Source organism: Egretta garzetta, unplaced genomic scaffold, assembly GCF_000687185.1.
Source record: "Egretta garzetta isolate BGI_Z169 unplaced genomic scaffold, ASM68718v1 scaffold374, whole genome shotgun sequence".
Lineage (NCBI taxonomy): Eukaryota > Metazoa > Chordata > Aves > Pelecaniformes > Ardeidae > Egretta > Egretta garzetta.
In genome coordinates, this window is record NW_009259419.1 from 724,702 (window position 1) to 747,371 (window position 22,670).

General features: G+C 37.6%; 1 protein-coding gene across 1 annotated transcript; it reads right to left on the reverse strand.

Moving 5' to 3' along the window:
- Positions 1–881: 881 nt before the first annotated feature.
- WARS1 (tryptophanyl-tRNA synthetase 1) lies at positions 882–22,622 on the reverse strand. Its single transcript, XM_009636855.2, has 12 exons — positions 22,331–22,622; positions 20,945–21,000; positions 18,207–18,423; positions 16,884–17,091; positions 11,195–11,303; positions 10,280–10,399; positions 9,485–9,667; positions 8,097–8,197; positions 6,740–6,852; positions 5,478–5,651; positions 2,325–2,465; positions 882–1,807 (listed from the first exon to the last, which is right to left on the reverse strand). Exons 3-12 carry the CDS (start codon positions 18,318–18,320, stop codon positions 1,649–1,651), a joined length of 1,422 nt encoding a protein of 473 aa, XP_009635150.1. The 5' UTR covers positions 18,321–18,423; positions 20,945–21,000; positions 22,331–22,622; the 3' UTR covers positions 882–1,648.
- Positions 22,623–22,670: the final 48 nt, after the last annotated feature.

The following is a 22,670-nucleotide window of genomic DNA, read 5'->3' on the forward strand; positions in this document are numbered from 1 at the left end:
AAACTCATCAGGGAGCCTTGGGCTTATTACACCCTCCCTTTTATCTCCTTAATGCATTTCAACTGTAGCCGCTGCTTAGGCCCTTGAAACATTTGCTAATATTAGCGTTCTCAAAAACTGCTAGTCCGATCAGAGATTTTGGTTATGGATTCACTCTATTTTCTGCTGGCACAGAAAATGATCTTCACAAGCAGGGCAGGAGCTGGGTGGAGTTTGTGCGAGATGTAACGCTCTCCAGCGGCTGCTCTTCACATGCGATGCCTGGATTGCATGCACTGAGTAACTCACAGCCTTGTGCTTCAGGCTGCAACTTCTTCTTCCCAGCTGTAAATTCCCCAAAGTGCTCCACACTTACACCCCTTTGGCAGTGGCTGAAACATGAATCTCCTTGCTTTTCCCTGTCATTACTGTGGCAGGCACGGTCTGTGTGCATGACCTCGCTAATGGCCTCATTGAAAGTGAAACCACGTGCAGGTTCCCGTAAATCGCCTGATTTCCTCCCTGTGCAGCCCTGAGCCCTACAGCCTCAGCCCCCTTCCAGAGGCGCGCGGCACCGCGGCTCTCCGGAGCGTGGCAGAGCTTTGGAGGCGAGGTGTTCTCATCCTGGGAGGATGCAAGACCTCTTTGCTTATCTCGGGAAAGGAAAGGCAGCCCTAAAATCTGTGCACTAGCAGGGTTTGCCAAGTTGAAGGACAATGGCAAAGTTGTGGAGTACAATTAAGATTTCCAAGGCTGGTTTTTTGGTCAAAGGTACATTTTGAGAGAATTTCTGACTTTCCCAACAATTGCTTCTTTTTCACAAAGGTAGAAAGTTTCATCAACATGTCAGCTGGATACAACATGACCCACAGTACTGCTTCAGAAGGGAAGTCCCTAAGACCAGAAATACTTTATAAAGGAGTTCTCATATTCAGGGTTGATGCCTTCTGGTCCACAGCCACTTTACACGATTGTATCTTCCACCTGAGAATATTAAGGAACTTTATAGCCTGGCCTCCTCCCCCCAAGAGGCAGTCCGACCTGTAAAATTCGTGCAGAAAGCAAAGTAGAGTGAGATTTCTGCGACTTGCCCCAGGTCAAAGAGGAAGGTGATAGCAAACCCAGCCTGACAGTCTTTCTCCTGTGTTCAACTCACAGGTCTCCATTCTTTTTGTATTGATGCCAGGCTAGAGTCACTGTGCAATCTACTATGTAACATTCACTTTTTGTTGGCAGCATGTTCCCAGTAGCTCAAAAGGACATGCAGTCTAGTAAACAAAGGTACACAGGACAAAAGAAAATGGAGCTATGAGTTATTAGTTTGAGATATGCCCTCTTACCTACATACCTAAAACAATTTACAAGTTAGGCTTTATCATCAAAATGGAAGTTTTATTTATATTTTCAACATGAAATACAATAAAATACAGTGTTGTGCTGACAGACATGCTTTTCTGCATGATTAGGTAATTGTATAGTCTGATTTTAAATAGATACGAGTCCTATTTTAAACTTTTCCTGTACCTGACATTCCTTGTAATTAACTCATTAAAAGCAGTATTTATAAAGCACTCATTGCAGGCTGTACATAGCTAGGGAGTGATGACATACAACAGAAGACAATTACTCAGTTTTGGTTCATCAAGTGGGAAGTTACATATGTATTTCTTCAAAAGTCAAAAGCTAGCTTCCGTGGAGTCATGAATTGCTTCACCATTTCATCTGTGACCTGCTTCCGTCTCTCTTGATGAGCTGCTATCAAGGGCTGCAATGTTTCAATAAGAACCTTCTTCAGCTCCCCTGTGAGCAATTCCCCACTTGTGTATGCCTGCCAAGAAAGTGTTGATTGCTAAATATGGTGCTTCATGGAAAAAGACTCAGTGACAAGTATTTCTTTAAAAGCCTGGCCCTAGCAAATACAGATTCAGATGTCTTAAAAATAAGCACATGCCTTAGAAGATCATGTGGCATCATTCTAAAAATGTAACTTGCAAAATTGCTTTTTGCCTTTTAAAAGATAATTCACACTAGTAGTCATATTCACAGTTGGTAATTCATTCAGTTGCCCCGATACTGAAAATGTTTTAGCTAGAAGCACAGGCCAACAGCTGACTGGTTCAGCCCTGCTTAGAAACCACGGCTGGGGCAGTTCAATTATGATTTGAAATGTCAATAAACACGATAATCTTACCTCCCCTTGTCATCAAGCCATTTGTAATACCAATTCAAGGAGTAAAATATGTTAACAAAAATGAACTGAATTGTCTGTTTGTTAGGAGGACTTAGTTACAGCTTTGTCCTCACAATAAGGAATGAATAATACTATCTTCAGCTTGGCTACTTACCTGCTTCAGTTGTTCGAGTCTGTCATCATCTTCTAGGAAGAAAGTCAGGTACATAAAAGATACGTCAACATCACAGTTACCTCCATACTTCCTGTGCTCTTCAATAGTATCTCTGCCTCCCGAGAAGGCATGCTTGTTAATCTGAAACAACACAGTGATGTTATGGTATAACTTCTACTGAATTCTATATTACCATATTGTAAATAGAGGTGCATCACGATCGTCCAAATTTTTTATTAGGGACTAGCTGAAGGGTGAGCAAGGCGAGTTAATGCAGAGCCTCAGAACTGAAGCAAGGAGGCAAAAGGAGGTCATCAGAATCCAGCAGGGAAAAATGGCTATACAGATACTCTCAGACTGCATAACCAGAACAAAAATGAAGCAAAAATTAAAAATAGTCACCCAAGATTCAGTCAAAAAAATTTTAAGTCCCTTTTGCTGAAGCTGTTGTCTGCTGGATAGATTTTGTGCTTACAGCAAATGTACTTCATGTAAGAAAAAATAGGATATTCACTTCATCAAGAAATTAATTTTGAAAGAGATGAAGAAGGCATGGAGAATTTTGAAGAAACCCTAGAGAGAATCTAGTCTCTTCCTCTTTTCAGGGAAAAGGAAAACAAGAGAAAACAAAGTTAAAGATTACAAAACTCTGGCTAGAATGGCTAAAATTAGACAAATGCCCAATTGTTCAGTCTGAAAACGGAATACATGCTGACTCTCCCCCCCTGCCCTGGTGAATAGATCTACCTGCCAATCCCATTCCCAGTAAATTCAGAAGCCACTGACTTATTTTAAAAATTTATACATGTGTAGAATTCTCAGAGGATGCTAGTCTTCGTACAAATGTAAAGAAAATAAATTGCCAAGAAGAGGGAAAGAACTAGTTCTCAACCATAAGCTGAGCTTCCATTTGGCTCTTTTATCTTTTCAGATGTCATCATCAACCAGCCAAGAAACACACATGCATATGAAGTAGACTGGTTTTTTTTGTTTTTAGTTCTGGTATCTAAGAACTGTTATATATTTACAATTTCTGAACATTACTACTATCTGTATGACTGTCTAGTGCTTTTTTGAATCTTTCTAACTGCCACGTTACAGATGATGTCTTGTGGCAACAAATTACATACAAAAATCGTGCACTGATGAATATCTTAAGAAAATAGACTGCCATCTGTCACATTACATCTCTTCTTCTATTGTAGGACAGCCTGAATGGCTGTCTCAGTGTCTGTAAAACTAAGTTTTTACATATTGTTTTGCACTTCCCCTCACTGTTCTGCTTTCTAGATTTTGAAAGTCTTTGTATAAATTTTTTCTATGTCCCTCATCTCTACAGTTTGTCTTCTAAGATGAGAGGGATTAAATACAGTATTCCATGTGAAGGCACATTGTTTTACACAAAATGTTTCCTATATTAATCTCAAGTTCATTTTTTACATATCCTGGCACCTATTCGTTGACTGAGGGTTTCCATGATTTATCTAGTGATGCACTGATTTCCCTGAATTAGTACAGCCTTAGAATCTAAATAATGGTTTCTAGGAAAACAAACAAATAATTGAGCTGTAATTTAGTGCTGATAGGTGAAATAAGAATAGTTTATTATAATGTTGCCATTCATCTCCTTGGCTTTCCCAGAAGTTTCTCAGCCTTTCCCAATATCTAGTAATTTTTTATCTTCTATTACCTGTAAGTTTTGAACCTCATTACTTAGCAATGTACTAGTGATCTGAAAAATGCTGTGAGCAGCAATTTTTTTTGTGCAGCAGAGGTACTCTCTTTTTAACCTTCATCCATCACCAGAAGTCATCTTTCCTACTCTATTTTTTTTGTTTATTGGCCATAACAGTATTTGGTCTTTCACTCAATTTCCGTAAAGACTTGTTTCTGGTGGGCTTCAGAAGCTGAAATAAATCTCAGTTTGTCCTCTATTACTCAACACTTTACATTACGTTCAGAATTTTCTCTTATAGTTTTTATATTCCAAAGAGCTAGAATTACTTTGTTATTTTTCCAACTACTTTAAAGATAGCAGAAATAGGACTTATTAACTGGACATAAGACATCTTGGATCTCTTTGCAGATTACTAGCTACTTGCCAGGAAAACAATGGAAGAATGCTACCAACATTGCCACTAACCACGTAACTTCTATTCTGAAATTACAGGCTTTTTTTTTAAAAAGCAACCGTGTAACTGTGCAAATAACCTGGAATTATTACAATCCAACACATGAAGAATTCTAATTCTTCAAAACAGTACTGTTTAATCAGTTTCCACATAAGATAACAAATAGTTATGAGATGGCTGCAGAAGAATCTGACCTATACATGGGTTTGTCAACCATAAAGAGAATTAATCCAAGCCCACCCAGCAGAAACAAAATACACATTTTCTTGTTTTGACAGATAGTTATGTCATGTCTGGTTATCATGCCTATAAAATCCTTTTCCAAAGACTGATTTTTATTTTATGTTTTTTTTTTAAATAACCACAACACAGCTGAACTTTTGCCAAACTCTATCATCACTGGATAAGGGGAATTTTCCTTTGAGCTAGGAGTATACTCAGATAGGAGAAAGTACCTTCTAAAACAGGCAAAATTCAACATAGTATTTGTCTGTGAATTGGAGAGAGGAGTGCATGGCAGCAGCAGATCCCCAAGCAGCAGGAAAAGCCTGACCTGTGCTGTAACCAGCCCTGTGCTTGGCGCTCCCAGCATGGAGAGGCGGTCAAGAGAAAGAGCTGTTTATTTACATATATTTACATCACGGACTGTCAGATTTCAAAACTATGGCACCATAATATTTATTTTTAGAGCATGAGCCTCCACAGCTCTTACTCTTACACCACTGCTCTGCAGATATCAGGCAAACAAACATGATTTTTTGTACATTATTCTAGCTAATGTTTGAACTGTTAGACAACAAGTTGTTGACTCGTTAGTTGGCAAGGCAAAATATCATATTTGATAGTCTAGCTAAATTTGCATAACGTGGTCAATTCCTGAAGATGCTTTGCTATGAAATGTATGGGAAAAAGGATTCAGATATGTTCAAAGAAAATACTAAAAAATTGCCATTGCAACCATGAGGATCACCACTCCTCTTTGTTAGAAAGCTTTGTGCTCTCAGGTTTTGCCGGTCCTTACCTTTGTCTTGATTTGTTTGGGTGTATCAGTGAGGAAGATGGAGGAGTTCGGGTCACTAGCACTCATTTTTGTCTGTGCTCCTTGCAGGGCTGGGAAGAAGACTGAGTGCAGTAAGGCTGGTTTAGGCTGTCCAATTCTAGGTGCTACATCCCGTGTCATTCTAAAATAAGGATCCTAGAACAATCATCAATAAAAGCACAGAATAAAGCTGAAAAATGTGATTTAGAAGCTGATTAGTGTTGACTCATTCATGCCTTAACAAGTGGTCTCAAAAAACCAACCAACCAACCAACCAACCACAAAATGTTCCAGAACCTACTTCCAATCCAATTCATGCAGAAGAACAAGCAAACAAAATCCTTTTTTCATTTCCATAGTTTTGCTGTACACTCTGATTCCCTCAATTAATAGGCATATTTACAAAGATTTACATGAATTCAAATAGTTATGAAAACTATGCTTAGTATGCCTGGAGATGGATGCAGACTAAGATGCAAGCTTCCTCACAAAGCATTTAACAACCAGCATAGAATCTGAACTAAATCAGCTGGCAGTGCTGTGCTGATAATCTGACTTAAACCAACTGCAATAATATTACTACATAATATTGTGGCTGATGAATGTAATCACATCATCTTCCAGTGACTGTCCCTGCGATTAAAATAGCTAAAGATTCAGACAGTGCAGAATTTGATTCCTAGAAGCAGTATTTATTTAAAGTAGTGATGCTACCACTGTCATTTGTAGCTGATGTTCTTCCAACCTCCTTATATAGATCTGAATTGTTAAGGTTCTGTGGCCTTTCTGGCAAACTATTTAAATGCTTATTTATTCTTCCTGATACAAGATTTTCCCCTATGGTTCAATGTAAATCTCTTGTGCTGCAAGTTAAAGCTCATTACATCTTGTCCTAGTTACTATGGAGATGGCCAAAAGCTTCCTCCTACCCCCATGTCAGTACACTTTTGCATAGATTTTACTGTCTTTGCTTTCATAGATGTCAGCTCACTGTGAACTGTGCTCAGATCAAGACAGATCCAAGACTGGCAAGAATGAGTAACACATGAATACACGATTGTTGGGTTAAGTCTTCGTCTTTGTCAGGACACAGCACAACATCCTTTTACCTCTTCCAGCTTCTGCCCCAGAAAGGTGCTTGCAGGAATGTTTTACAGATGTTTCGGTACACCACCATGAAGCTTGAATGGTACATTACAAAAACAGATCCATGAAAACCAAATTAAGTACTATGATTTTCTTACCTGATCGATAGCACATGGGATAAGACACTGAATGTTCTCCTTGCCATTGAAGATCTGTGGAAATGATGAACTGAAGGATGGAGCAGCTTGAATAGCAGGAAAGCTGATCTTTCCTAGAAAACATGTTTGGAAAAGCTAAGAAGCCAATATAAGCAATGATAAACAGAACTTTTTGAAATATGTAAAATGCACAAGTGAATCATTCAGATACTCAGCTGAAGACCAACATCTATCTTTATTGAGCAGTGTTGCCTTATCTGAGAAAACTTTTTAATCTTTACCTTTTATGATGTCAGCAAACCTTCAACTAACATAGAAACCAATGAAGAAAGGCAGGCTGTGATCACAGAGGTTTCACAAAAGGTTCATCAGTGGATACTCTCTTCATCACTGAACTATCTACCCTTCCCACAAACACACCTGACTGTATCATCACTCCAAGCTGCTCCTTTTTTCTCTCTTTGTGAGAGAATGACTATAGAGCTGCTTATCAGACAAATTCCCCTCTAAGATCTTAGAACCCTTGCTATATGCATGCTGTACTCGTGAAGCATCTCAGATGCGTCTAGTTTTCTTTTTTTATACAGTGTTTAATCACAGGGTGATGAACCTGCTTCCCTGATCAAAATCCTTTCAGAACAGAAAGCAAACAGCATATTTTTCCAAACATGTAATGAAGTCATTATCACAATACCCAGTTTTATTAGAGCACTGTTAAAACAAGTAGGAATCTGTTCCTTGGTTACAGTGAAGGCTGAAAAGCTGTCACTGGCCCATTTACTGGTCAAAGAAAGATGTTAGTGCGCAGGAACACCAAGGTTTTAATGCCATCTTTGACACAGAATCTTTTTTTTGCTGATGTGATAGAAATGTGCAATCAGAGTGAAGTAAATGGAAGACAGAGTTACCCAGCACCTTGATAGGCTTTTGAGTGCTCCTTAATTTTTGTCATGTGTGTATGCGTGTGTGTATTAATATAACTTTTTCTGAAGATAAAAGCTTCTATATAAATTTGGCATAGAAATTTCTAGGAGGCGTAACTGACTACAGCTGCAATCACTATAAAAAAAACCAAAAACAGTTCTCTGTCCTGGGCACTTCAACATCAGTGTTTTGTACTTTGCTGTTACTAAGGCCAAAAAGGTAGATATCATGCTAGAAATTTCACTGTAATGTGTTTTCTATACTGAATGAAACACAATAACATGCTCTTAGAATCAGCCTAGAAACATGGATCTTCTTACTTTTTCTATCTATTTCATGAACGGCAGATATCAATCTCTTTAAATTATTACATAAATAGTGCCATAGAAAGTGAAAATAAGTATCACTTTTAGTAACTCATATTGTTTCCTACCAATGCAATCACTGTCTGTAAAGCCAAAGATTCCTTTCACTTGGTTAAATGTAACATGCTTCTGAACTTTGACAATGTTTTTGTAGAATCCAGTACTTGTCCTGTGAGAAAGAAAGCGGAAAAATAAGAAGAGCAGAAAAGTGTAGGTAGAAACTTTCACTCCAAAAGCTGAAAATGTTAAAAAACCTGCAGGATTAAATCTCAGACTTTTTGTGGCCTATAGAGATGATAATTAGAGAATTATTTACACACAAGAATTTTATGCCTTGGAAGCTTTATCTGTCCCTCCCCCCAACATTTACTGCAAACGCTTTTTGTCACAATTACCTGTCTGCACCCAGAAATATTTTGATTTGGAAATGGTGCTCAAATGCCTCATGGAGCCTGAAGTTTACTTATCTTTATGCTTCTCTGTGAACTCAGGTAACCTGAATGGATCATGTCTTCTGTGTTGGTTGGTATCCCCAGTGTGTATCCCATACAGGACATTGAGGTTCACCAAAGGAATAGTAGCTCAAATCCTCCAAATTATCATTTTCTACAGGCTAAGTTCCCTGGTTGGACTTTCTCTGTCACCAAATATAGCAGCAGCATTTCCAAATCAAAAATAGCTCAGCAACTTCTTCCTATTTTGTTTCTGCTGAAGAGCTGAGGCAAAAGAAACAGCAGTTCTGACCTGCCCTCGCTCAGCCACAGGGCAGATCTATGTTAATACAACTTTTCTAAGGCAGGAAAGTCAGGGGAGTGAAAGGAGGAAAAACTCCTTTGTAGGCTCCACATTCTGGGTGCTGTACATTATATAGATTGCCGCTAAAACATATATTCTCTCATCCAAGTCTTTACGGAAGCTCATCACTCCACATGGAAGAACAAAGCCCACAACTTCAATTCCGAGCTCTGCCGTAAAACTACTTCCTTCTGATAAGACAGCTTCTTAAATCTTCTTTAAACTTTACTCAAAGTTGAAATAATAATCTTTCACGCTGTGTTATTAATTAATCACAATAAGTTGATGAAATGCCCTTCGTTAATGCACATGAAGTGCAAACACAACTGAAAGATGTTGATACCCTCTTAAATCGATCTGGAGGTTTCTTGGTGGTTTATGTATTTTCACAATTTAGCTGGTTTAATATATTTTTCATAATGTAAATTTAAGCACTGCACACAAGTATTTTTTCACATTCTATAAAGAAGAATGACAATACTGTATATATATATAAAATGTTAGCAGAAAAATTAGTAAGTTTCTATTTTAAGTGTTGTAAAACTTGTCTTGAAGCTTTCCAATTTAGATATGTTTATTAAAACAGTGCTGGCTGTCAAAGTTGGAGAGAAAATACAGACACTTTTTTTCATTATAATGCCCTAAGGAAATTTATACTTACCCCAAATAGTCTAAATCAGAAAATATAAAGGTTTTATTGATGTCAAAACCACATGCAATGATGTCTTTTGCATTTTCTCTAGCATATTCATATGCCTTCTCAGTTGTCAGGTCCTTCCACAGGTATTTCTCATCATCAGTTAACTGTATAACTAAGGGAACATCAAATACTTCTTGCAGCCACCTAATAAAAGCAGAAAGATTTTATCTCAATATAAGTTAAAATGAAGACATAAGTCATGCAGCTAAAATATTTTTATACATTTAAACAAAAGGATATAAAGAGGTCTGCTTCTCTTTTCTTTGTATGCATATGCAGTTATGTTTATGTGAACAGAATTAAACATTTTATTATATTATATTATACAGATTATAATGACAACTTACCTGGAAAAAAGACTCACACTTATTCTTTTCTGTTAGCAGTCACCATTTGCAATGGAAACAGAATTCAAAGAGACTTTTTAGCTCTTTGAGTCCAATTTCTCTGTGGCTGCTGCTGCAGGCACCACGTTATACAGTAATGTTACTGAGTCTCACCGCAAACCCATTTTTAAGAAGAACAAAAATTGTAAAGAGTGCCACAGGGCTGAGGGTGCAAGGAAGAGGGCTTTATGGTCATGCAGAGATTACGATAATTTTAATGAAAAGGTAAGATTGCATTGTTGATGTTCATTAATATTCACTTCAAATAAACAGAACTTCTTGCAATGTATCATTTGGCTGTTCCATGAACAGCATTCAACATTTCCTTAAAAAAAAGTTTTGATTAACACAAATGGTAGAAATAACTTACTTTGTGAATATAAATGGGATAAGGTGACCAACATGCATTGCCTGAGAGGATGGCCCTCTGCCTGTATAAAGGTAAAAGGACTTCTTATTTTCGTAAGCATTGAGGATTTGGTCCATATCTCTAAAGAAAAAACACAGAAAGCATGATGCAACAATTCAGGAAGAAACATCTACAGCAAAAAGCTTCAATTCAAAATGTGAGTGCTTTTAAAGCCAAACTAGAGCACGTTAAGGGTCCTAGAAAGAAAAAGATTTTGTTTGTTTATTTATTTAAGAAAAGTATTGCCTCCTTGTTAAGGGTCCTAGAAAGAAAAAGATTTTGTTTATTTATTTAAGAAAAGTATTGCCTCCTTCAATCTCCATGAAAAAAAACCTCCAAGAAAAATTAAATTATGCCCTGAATCATGCTCAGGTACTTATTTGAAAAGTGCTAGCTGCCATGGCTCAAAAGCCCATGCATGCTAACAATTAAACAGTGTAGATGACTGGCAGGTAGTGTTTAAAATTATTCCCTGAGCCTTTTTTATATAACAATATACATGCATACGTCCATAGACCATGCAGACCCTTGTTGAAATCAGCAGTGACCCCATATAAGCCCTGGGGTTCTTTGCTAGGCTAATTCCTCCATCTGGCTGCTAATGCAGAGTCAAAATGGAAACTGTACAATGCAAAGATTCCCTGCAGATTTCTTCTTCAATCTGGGATTAGTGAGGACATTTTAGAAATTGATATAACCAAGGGTTATAATGTTGTGAGGGTGAACCTGCAGTAGTTGCTAATTTCAAATGACACAGTTGGTTTCCCTTGGTGTAAAAGAACATGGTATTTTGCTGGTCATAGGTTTCTCCCAATAATGCTCACAGAAAGTCTACCTAATTGGACCTTTTTGAATTTTAAAACAAGAAAAACTCACCTGTGAGAAAAAAAGATTCCTCTACGCAGAAAGCGGTGAGGTTTTTGCCCAATAGCTCTTTCTATTCGATTGATCAGATCTGTGTCAATTTTACTGCTGCCAAACCGAACTATAATAATAAAATGTAAAAAAAAAAAAAAAAAAAAAAATAAGAATAGCATAGCTACAACTAGGTCTTGGATTTACGAAGAACATACTGATTCAGCCTAGATTAAAAAAGACATCTCCTTCTTTAAGTCTTGGGTAGAATGTAAAATAGCTAGATTTTCCTGATTCTTGCCCAGAGTCCCAGCAGTTGCTTCTGATACTAACTCTACGCTAGGAGGCCCAGACTACTCACAATCTGTAGTATTGCTCCATCTATGGCTGTTTATAATCAATTTCCTTATAGTAGGACTACTGATACTCAGAACAAAAAACATTCCAAAGAAACATAATTAGGTCAATAACTTGGCCTCTGTAAGCCATGGGATAAAAAGGCTGAGAGGCAATGCATGTTCCTTTTCTGATACCCAAGTTTTCTGCCCTCAGATCACATGCTTTTTCCACCTTCCAGCCCCAAATACCCTTCTGCAAACTTCATTCTTCTTTTATATGGCTATCAGGAATAGTGTGGTCAGCAGGAGCAGGACATGATCATGCCCCGTACTCGGCACGGGTGAGGCCGCACCTCAAATACTGTGTTCAGTTTTGGGCCCCTCACTACAAGAAAGATGTTGCGTAACTGGAACATGTCCAGAGAAGGGCAACAAAGCTGGTGAGGGGTCTGGAGCACCAGTCTTACAAGGAGCAGCTGAGGGAACTGGGGTTGTTTAGTCTGGAGAAGAGGAGGCTGAGGGGAGACCTTATTGCCCTCTACAACTGCCTGAAAGGAGGCTGTAGGGAGGTGGGGGTCGGCCTCTTCTCCCTGGTAGCGGGTGACAGGACAAGGGGGAATGGTCTGAAGTTGCGCCAGGGCAGGTTTAGGTTAGACATTAGGAAAAATTTCTTCACAGAAAGGGTTGTCAGGCACTGGAACGGGCTGCCCAGGGAAGTGGTTGAGTCCCCATCCTTGGAAGTATTTAAAAGACGGGTATATGAGGTGCTTAGGGACATGGCTTAGTGGTGGGATGGCAGGGTTAGGTTAACGGTTGGACTCCATGATCTTAAAGGTCTGTTCCAACCTAAATGATTCTATGGTTCTATGATTCTATGATTACAGACACTGCTCCCCTCAAGAGGCTTGAAAATGTAATGCATAATACTCTTCATTGCAATCAGGTAAGACTGATTACTTAGTGGTTTAGGAAATCAGCTGATTAATAAAACCACATTTTCAGATGTAGTCATTTCATTGAAGAAAGGTTTTGACAGAGTGAAATAGCAGTATTTTTTCCTATTCCCACTAAAACTGAACTGATGAAATCTTTTATTTCTTCAGTAAAGCTTCCTATACTCCAGTCCCAAGTCTTGGACCCTAATAAGCAGGTAAATGCTCCATGACTTGGACTTGATCAAAAAAATCTAGACAAGAATCTAGTCTTTGCTACTATTCTGCTCTATTCAGCATTAGAACAACTTGCGCTATTAATTATTGGCATTGCCAAAGTATTCAGGAGAACAAAACAGAGGCTTTGGATGTAAAAATACATTTTATATGTACATAATATCTACATCCACCTATTCTGAGTGTCTTATTAAAAAGAGACTACATTGGCAAATTCCCTGGTTGTAAGACACATGTCCACATATGATAAGCACTTAGGGTCTTCCTAGCTGTAACAGAAAATAATCATTCCACAGGAACATACGCATGACATTTGACAAATTTGAAATATTTTGAGTTTCCTAAGGAATCTAGAAACAGAAAAATTAATTTTAAACCATTCATTATGCAGCTAGTAAACTATAACTTACATGACTACTATACTTCTGCCCTGTGGAAAACACCACAATCACTTTGAATGCCCCACACAGAATCAGGTTTACTTTGAATTCCCTCCTTATGCATGTTCCTGCTTCTGCATTGTCAATTTCTTTTTTAAGCCAAAAATAAGTAACATAAGCCCTCCTGCAGGGATGTTGCAATTAACTGAAATGTCCTTCCAAAGACTACAACTTCCTACTAGAGTAGGTGAGCTTCTAATGTTACATCCTAGCGCACAATAAGGATCCTTAGCTGGACAGCGTAACAGTTTACACCACTGAACAACAGAGGGAGACTGATTCCAGTTTGAGGCAGAGCTCGTACTTGTGTTGGTTACTCAATGTACTGCCTTGAGAATGCAACTCATTTTACAAAGAAAATGAACCCACAGGGGCAGCAAGGAATAGTGACCCCACTGGGGTACTCTGAAAAGCTGAATATTCCAACACCCTGGGCTTATTATACTAGACTAGACTAATCAATTCCCCGGAAAAAGGAAAGGAAAGGCCTTCCAAACCTTTACAGCACAGGTTTTCAAAGCACAGCAAGGAAGCTATTTTCAGTCCATCAAGGCTTTGCATACATCTCAAAAAGGACTATTTAAAACCACGGCCATCCTAATCATTGAGACTGTGGTGCTCACAAGGGATTTATGAGGGATGGGACAGAAGTCAGACCAACATGTACCCTGGAGCACTGGGATGCTGAGAAGCCCTGAGTACAGGGAGTTCCTCTCCTACACTCTGGTTGAAAAAGGGAATGTGTGTTAAGTTTGTTGTTACATGAACTACTGAACTATTTGTTATTTTGTTATGTGAACTATTCACTGAACAGCCTTTCACAAACAAAAATCAGGAACGCCCACTGAAGGAAAGACTCAATCTTGACAGGAGAGAAAAGTGGTAATGTATCCAATCAACTTGGAGGTAAGCATTTCTGCTGTTCCAGACTCTCTATACCCACTTATTTTTCTTCTATAATTACTGGTTATGCACAGCATTACTACAAGGCTTTGTGTACAGTCAGTAAACTTGAAGCTAGTAGGAGTTCATTACTAAATGGGAGGAATAACTAGGCCTATTATGTGCCGTTATCCAATGGGAAACAAGTTCCTGCTTACAACTGTTCATTCACTCCAGGTGAATCAAGCACCAGGCCCACCCACTGACCCTTTAAAATAAATGTCACTAAAAGGATGAATGCTGGTCCATGATTCAGCAACCACTCCTTTAATCCGTATGTTTTCCAAATGTTATCACATCTGCTTGTCCTAATCAAACCTTAATTACTGAATTAGTTTCTTCCTAGCAAAAAAAATGCATTACAAAATAGCAAAGTAATTATAATCTGGATGAATACTAAAAAGAGAACAAATGAACATGAAAATGTTTGATTCAGCAGAATAGGAACTAGTAAGAGGCTAATCTTACAGAACCAGGAAACATGAGAATGTCCCTGACCAACTGGGGCTAGCCACCCTAGAAATATTTGTATACTGTCATAGAAAGTGATTAAAAGCTCTCTGATATATAGAACACTTCACTGGAAATGCATAATTATCTTTATTAAACATTCACAGACTGCACAATGCCCTTTTCTTTGTCCGTCTTTATCTTTTCCATTAAAAAATTTGGTAATTTTTCCCCGCGTATTTCCTCTTATGGGGACCTTCAATACATTTTAGATTCTCTATCCACTAAGAACCTGCCTTCCTAAACATCTTCTGACAAGGACAGTCTCCACACCTTAACAAGCTTTTAAAAAATTCCTAGCGCGCTTTTGATCTCTAGTGTTCTAGCTTTTACCAAAAGACAGCTTTCAACCTGCTGTACATAAGAAGTCCTGAGAGCTGCTATTTTCAAAAGCATATTTACATTGTGAAAATTTATTGTGAACTTCTCCTCTTTGCCGCTGCCATGTCATATTTGCATACAGAAAACTAATAACCTCCTATTTGTTATCCAGTAACTTTACTGAGCAGGCCAGTCTAAATAATCTTTAAACAGTCATGGCAACTGGGAGAGGTTCCTAGGGGCTGGGAGAAAGCAAATGCCACTCTCAGCTTGAAGAAGGGGAAGAAGAAGGAACTGTGGAACTACAGGCCGGTCAGCCTCACCTCAGTCTCTGGGCACGCGATGGAGCAAATAATCATGGAAATCATTCCTACACATTATTTTAAGATATGAAGGTCACTGGGAATAGTCAGCATGGATTTATGAATGGGAAACCATGCCAGACCAACTTAATAGCCTTCTATGATAATATGACAAGCCTAGTAGATGAGGCGAGAACAGAGGATATTGTTTATTTCAACTTCAGTAAGGCACATGTTCAAATACTGGAACAGGTTGCCCAGGGAGGCTGTGTGGGATACCCATCCTTGGAGATATAAAAATCCTACTGGGCAAGGTCCTGAGTAACCTGCTCTAGTTGACTGTGCTTTGAGTAGGGGAGTTGACTAGATGATCCCCAAAGATCCCCACCAACTTGAACCACTTTGTATCACTGGCAATATCCAGCTCACTGAAGTATCAGCATAGCTAGCATACAAGGCTCTTTCTCATTTACCTGTCTGCTCTTTGCTCATGCTCAAACAAAAAAAAATTCTTCTCTAGGGTTGTTCATGTCTAGTACTCAGCTAACAGAACCTTTCTTCCCAGAATATTTTTAGTCTGTTTTGTTGTGTAACCATACACTTAAGTGCACATCTAGAACAACCACTTGAGAAGAATATCGTGCTTTTAGCACTGTCATTTCTTTTATGTTTGAGGAAACACAAACATACATGCAACTTTCTCTGGTACCACCAGATTATAGACAGCACAAAAATTTCTTTTATGGTAAAACCTATCAGATGTCAAGTTCTTAGACAAAGGTTTATTATTGTTTTCAAAAGGGGCAGGAAGAGGAGGAAGTTTACTAGTAACAAGCAGTAACTGTTTCACTTCCTGAAGTAGCTAGGCTAGCATTCTTGGAAAAATTTCCAACACATCACTTAGAACAAACAAAATACTTATCCACAAAATTCCCCAATCTGCTAGCGTGTAAATAAGCAAAAATCCTTCAGCCCAACCCACCACTGTAGAGCAGATCAAAAGGCCATACATATACACAGTTACTGGAAAAAAGGACATTGCTATTAGGCTTTAGCATGTCTTTAGAGAACTGATTTCCAGTGAAGTCATGCTACTTTGCAAGTTTTGTAACATGCCTGTCTAAAAATTATCCATTAAACACATGCTTTTCAAATGCAATGCATCTTTTTCATCCCAGTGAGCACTTGGCTGCTTGATAGCGCATCTTGTGAAGGAGTCATTGCACTTATAGATTTCTACATTAGTTTTGGATCATCCCTGCTCTCCCCAATTTGGAAGTCAAGGCAGATGTGGAGAGATGGTATGAAGAATCCTACAGCCTGGTCAGAATGCTCTAGGCTCTAGCTTTCTGCATCGTAGCCACTGAAAATGCAGATACACAGTCACAGTGTCTTCATTAACATAACTTCTAATAACAGTTCTTATGCCAAAAACCAAACTGTGAGTAAAACTTTTAATTTAAACAGAAAAGCTCTTCGCAAAGTATTAAAGTCTCCCATAGAAGATCCCTGCCTGGGACATTTTCAGCTCCTACAGCAAATTCTTTAGACATGTGAATGCTAAGATTAGACATAAATTGATACCTATGATGGTTTTGACTGGGATTTGTTATGATCCCTTGCTGGTTTTGTGGTCATTAGGATCACCTGACATAAATTTCTTAGTAGCAGTGAAGAAAGAGTTATACCTATGAGTTTGTCATAATCCACGCCTTTCGCATTTGATGTCTGCACGGTCCAGGGGTCCACAAAATCCTCATCCTCTTCTTTAGTTGTACCATTGTTTATTAATATGAGATCTCTTGGAGGCAAGCCTGCCTGATAATCTTGCCCTGTTGTTGTTTTATATGACAGTTTTAATGATAATAGCATCCTCACTGCTGCATCAATTTCATCCTGAATAAAGGAAATAAAAGCTGTTTGACTTAACATACTTAAGATAGACAATTACAGTAATGTCCCAACTCTTCAAAATCCATGCTTTGACTTAATTGCATTATTCATAAACTCTAAGCCTTTACTCGCTTGCAGCATCACTGCCAAAGGTAAAAGAAAAGCAAATAGCAGGTGACAGTTTTCTAACCGTCAGAATTTAAGAGCATCACCAAGATATTTAAAGCACCTCTGTCTCAATTTTCAATTTCTGCCTGAAGATAAAAAATAATGCTTGTCTGCTTTTCAGAGGTATAAGAAGCTTAACATTTTAAGCACAAATTTCTAAGACATAAAAATATAATATAAATTATTAACTGATTTACTATTTTAATAAATTAACTAACTTAAAATGCTTTTAGTGGCTCACCTTAAAATCATTTATTCATTACAATTAATTGACAGACTTGAAGACAAACTAGAACAAAAAGTTCATTACAACATTAATCGTTGTGACCTTTTTAATACAAAGCTATTGTAACACTTCATGCAAGTAAGAAATAGATCAACACTTTATTTGACTCCCAGGTTTCAAAGCTTACTCCCACAGGCAATACTAAGACTAAGAGAGTCCATACTAAAACTGAGCTCTTATTGCCAACATAGTGATGACAGAATAGGGAACTTGAAATTGATGGCAAATTACTAAATTAAGGGAGATTAAGCAGTGACTGTCAGTACAGTTACAGGAAGACATATTTGCTAATGTGTACAATAATGCATGGAGAAAGAGATTTTAACAAAGAATCTAAAACCAGGGCAGAATACAAGTGATATAAATTTCACCTGAAAACCAAATAAATACCTTGGATCCCATCGCATAGCGTGGCAACTGGCTGAAGCAGACTTCTAAGACTACAACTCTCTGTTCTTAATTCAGCAGTAACAACTTTACTCTTGCTAGTGACTACCTTGCTCCAGGTATGTCCACAGTTCACAAAATGGACATAAATATTTTTTAACAATTTTTTTTTCTTACTACAATACAAAATAGATCTCAGAACAATCATATTCTTCAGTGCTGTTAAAGACAGACCAAACTTGAAAAGGGATGGGTTCAAAACATGAAATGGAAATACCTTTGGTGCTTTTCCTGCTTTCAGTGCTCTGACTTTCTCTCCTTGTTCAGTTACTCTTTCAAACAGCTGGAGCGGACTCAGAGATTTCAAATCACAGTTTGGACTATCAGCCATTTTGCCAGACTGCAAAAGATCTTTTTATTTCCAATTCAACTAAATTTAATGTCTTCCAATTCTTTGGCTTGTGGATTCAAAACAGCAGCAACAAGAAGGAGAACTGTAGGGCAAAAAATACTGTGTTTCATTTTTTTGTGTATATCTCAAAGATTAGATGAACAGAATAAGAATATAAAAACCATACTGACCCCATACCTAATTCTATCCATATCAGATTGATAAATATGGAGACATTAACACAATGAGCTTCAGTTTCCTACAGAAATGGACTGAGACTGACAAGAGTACCAAATAAATTTAGAGTTTACTCTTAACGTTGTTTGTCTACGTATTTAACACTAGAACACCTTTTTGAAGTCAAACTCCTGACAAAAGTAAAAGTAATTAAATATACTTATGACACAGAGCATCTCAGAACAGCTGGTAGAGATTGCCTGACTCCTGATTAGTTAATGTTTTTGTACTATTTGATACCTTGTCAAATTCTGAATGATAATGAGATTTTTATAACTATCATATGGAATTTTGTCTTAATATATGTAATACAGTACTTCAATCCATATAAAGATATACAAGAGAAAAGCTTAGTCATCTTCTCTACTGCTTTCCTCCAGAGGTTACAAAACACACTGATGATTAGTGAGAAATGCTGCTTTCTAAAGATCAATCCTTGGGTAAGCAGTACATAGGAAAAAAACCCCTAAGAGATGGCTTAAGATGATGAGACGGCCAAGAATAACAACACAGCGGTCTTCCTATGTCCACCATATACTTTGATCACTGGAGTGTCCTAGCACAGAGTAAGCATACTATTTCTGTTATCAAATGCATTAAAATAATTTTCATTCTACATCAGAAGTATCTTGATCTTTGTCCCATCAGTTATAATCTAAAACATTATAAATAAGTTCTGCTGTACTTAATTTTAATGAATACATTGAACACATCTTAGTAATTTCCAGCACAGTAAACTTCTGTAACATGGACTGCATTGAATTAACTCATACTTTACTACGTATGCCTCCCATAAAGGTGGCACAGCAATTTCTTCCTCTAATTTTTCTAAAATGACCTGATAAATTGTCTTCAGATCTATTTTGATATAAAAATAAGAGTTTTATTTACATCTAAGAAATCCAGTGAATCTGTTATCAACCTGCCATGAGTGAAAACTCATTTCAACTGTAAAGGCAGAATTCCTTATTTTAAAAAAATCCTTATTTTCAAAAATTATTCATGTTCAGCAGCTCTCTGTACAAAATGATGAGGTCTTTGGAAGTATGTATGCTCTGAATAATTTTTTTGTAAAAATTCAAGCATCATGCTGTCTAAATATTCAGAACTGAGGATAAACAAACATTGACTCGATATGGGAAGAGAGTTTTAAAACCTCTAGGGTTCTGTTAGTCAGCTTGCCGTATTTACATAGAAGAAAATAAGTGTTAAAAATGGGTAAGGAGGACACCATCTGTCAGAAAAACAACATTGTAAGTGAAACTGCAACTATCTCAAATGAACCCATTTGGGACAGAGAAGCACATAGAAAATTATAAAAGAATTTTGTAAAGGCTGAGGCTGTTAAAATGAGAAAACAGTGCAGATACTAATGACAAAAGTGAACTGAGGGAAAAGTAAATTTTCCACGAAAACCATCATTGCAGCTTGGCCAGGGTTGTGAAGTGCTGCCTCACAATCTGATGTGGTCAATTTATGCAATCACCCAAGGTATTGTATTGCTTTTTTTCTTGAGGAAAGGGATGTCATCTTAATTCAAAAACTAATGCTTATGTTACATGCACTGTATTCAGATGTGATAGTGACAAACGCAACGCAAATTGAAAGAGAAAATTAACTTCATGATGAATTGCAGACAGTGGTGTTGGAAGCAGAGCATTCACCCTAAGCATTCTCTGTCATGCCATGCCCATGCAAAGTCCTACTGACTAGCCAAGGATTATGTCTCTCTGGAGAGACTCCCTAGCATATTGTTGATCCATTGCTACGCATGAAGCATGAACAGATTGAGCTTACAAGATACATACATAACTGAAGTGAATCATAAAAGCTATTAATAAGAAAAACCACATTAATTTGGCTCCATTTTCCCAGAATTAAAAAGAAACAAAAGCATATCATAGTTGCACTAGTTGTTTAACAGTATTTCAAAGCCTTCCTTCTACAATACAATCAGCCTAATTACAGCCTTGGTTCTATTTACGTTGTATGTATTTAAACAGCCACTGTAAAAAGCCTTCACCTGCCTAGAAACTTAAGAAGGTTGCTTTGGTAACTTGCTGGTTACCTAAATGTATCTATCATTAAGGCTTGCTTTGTCAGACAGCTGCAATATTCCCAGATTCAGCTGGATACCCTGAGAAAGCTGAGAAGTACATACATCCACTTGCTAACTTAATTTGCTTAGTCTGTTAACACTGATACCATACTTAGATTACATAATTGACTAAAATAGGACTAACATATTATCAGTAATACTTTTTTAAGTTTTTAACCTAGTCTCGAACCTTTGAAGCTTGATTATTTGCAGTTTGACAGTGCTATTTTAAAGAGGTAATTTGAAGCATATCAAACAATTCTCTGAGGTATTCCTACCATTTACTTACATTCTTTTATTTGGCTACTCGTGTTTTCCTCTTTTTCATGGGCACAAGACAGTTAACTGGAAAAGAAAGTATATAGAGTAAATTCATATTAGAAAATACTTATGAAGATTAACACACATCCTTTCTGTAGAATACACCAGTTATATTTACTGGTTTCTAATTTTACAAAATAGAAAAGGTAAACAAGAATTATTCTTTGGGTTAGAACAAATTGTGACTTGGTGTTTCGACTTAATTCCTGAACATACTTTCTTCCTGATAGATTGCCTCCATTCAGAAAGGCTGAAACATCACAGCTGAGACTGAGTACACATACTGGAAAGCAGTACAACAGAAAGAGTCTTCAGAAAGTTTGGAATATTATGGATTTAAGCTGAGCAAAGAATCCCAAATGAAGGTGCATTTTCATTAATAAGTAGCAAAAGTATAATCTAGTCACTGCAACAAGAGTTGAGGCTATTATGATTACAAAATGCAAAAGTTATTGACTGCTACCTACAAATTATCTCTGTTTTCCTCAGTACTGTCCTTATTTGCTTGTGGAATTTAAGCCAGGAATTCAGTAATATTGAACACAGGTCTTTATCTTTTGAGATTCATAAATGCAATTGTGAACTGTTTAAAAGAAATGACTGGATATTCTGCATTTTATCAGGACTTTTTTTCTTGCTTTCTTATTGATATTATGAAAACTAACACTCCCAGACACGTTAAATACCATAGGCAAACAGATTTGGAGGAAAAACATGATACATAGGAACTTGGGAATAGAATACTACTACTACCAGGCCATTTAGGACCAGAGTCTAAGATGAACTTAAAAGCCTCAGTTTCACAGTGTGGACGTGAAAGCCAAGAATTGTGTGCCTTTTCTATCTACACAATGCATGGTAACTTGAAATGGGTACTGCTCTTGTGACTGTTTCAGAATATTAAATTGTCATGAGGCAAAGCTCAAAAATAATCCTTGGCATAGGTATCAGGAGACAGCTGTATTCTCCTCTCTTTCCATTTGGATGACAATCACAGATCTATGATAATTTTCACTGTTTGCTATCTGATCTAATAAGTTAGAGAGACCTGAGAATCAAAGAACAGGGTTTCACATTATATTAAGAAGAGCTTTCATGAAAAACATTTCATGAAGGTACATCAAGACTTCCAAAGACAGCAATAATATAAAAGTCCCCCCAAAATTTTCATGAACAAATGAAAGAATGTGAATTTAAGTTTAACAGCACTTAGGTTCCTGAAAACAGTTTTGCCTTCTGCAAATGAAACAAAAAATGAGAAGTTAAATTAAAGCAGGTAGTATGCACACAGATGTCAGGTGAAACGTGCCTTGTGAAGTACTCCAACACAGGCTGCATTTTATAGCAGACATACCTTCCCAGTCACGATAATCATCAATTTATGTATCAAAATACAATAAAAGCGTGCAAGATGATTCCTGGAGGTGATAACATGACCACTCTCATCTGAAGAAAGTCCCATGGACATCTTTACTATACTACAGCTGTTAAGAGCAAAGTTCTTGTGCAGGCAAGGTTATGCATAAAGTCAACCAGCAAGCTAACGCTTCCAGCCCTGCAACACCTCCCTACCACAGGCGTGCCCGGGCAGGGCAACGCCAGCTCTGCCCTCCCCGGGCTGGGCCTCGTTTTCCAGCAGCCAGGACCCCCCCTCACCCCGCTCTGTCGTTTCCCAGGAAAAAGAGCTTTCTCTC

What these genes read in the sequence shown, in the direction of transcription:
- WARS1 (XM_009636855.2), bottom strand. Translation starts at nt 18,320, where the DNA reads ATGGCTGATAGTCCAAACTGTGATTTGAAATCTCTGAGTCCGCTCCAG. An exon ending in TCTGATTTAGACTATTTGGG is followed by an intron (nt 8,198 to 9,484) that starts GTAAGTATAAAT and finishes TCTTTCTCACAG; the next exon opens with GACAAGTACTGGATTCTACA. An exon ending in TCCCATGTGCTATCGATCAG is followed by an intron (nt 5,652 to 6,739) that starts GTAAGAAAATCA and finishes TGATTGTTCTAG; the next exon opens with GATCCTTATTTTAGAATGAC.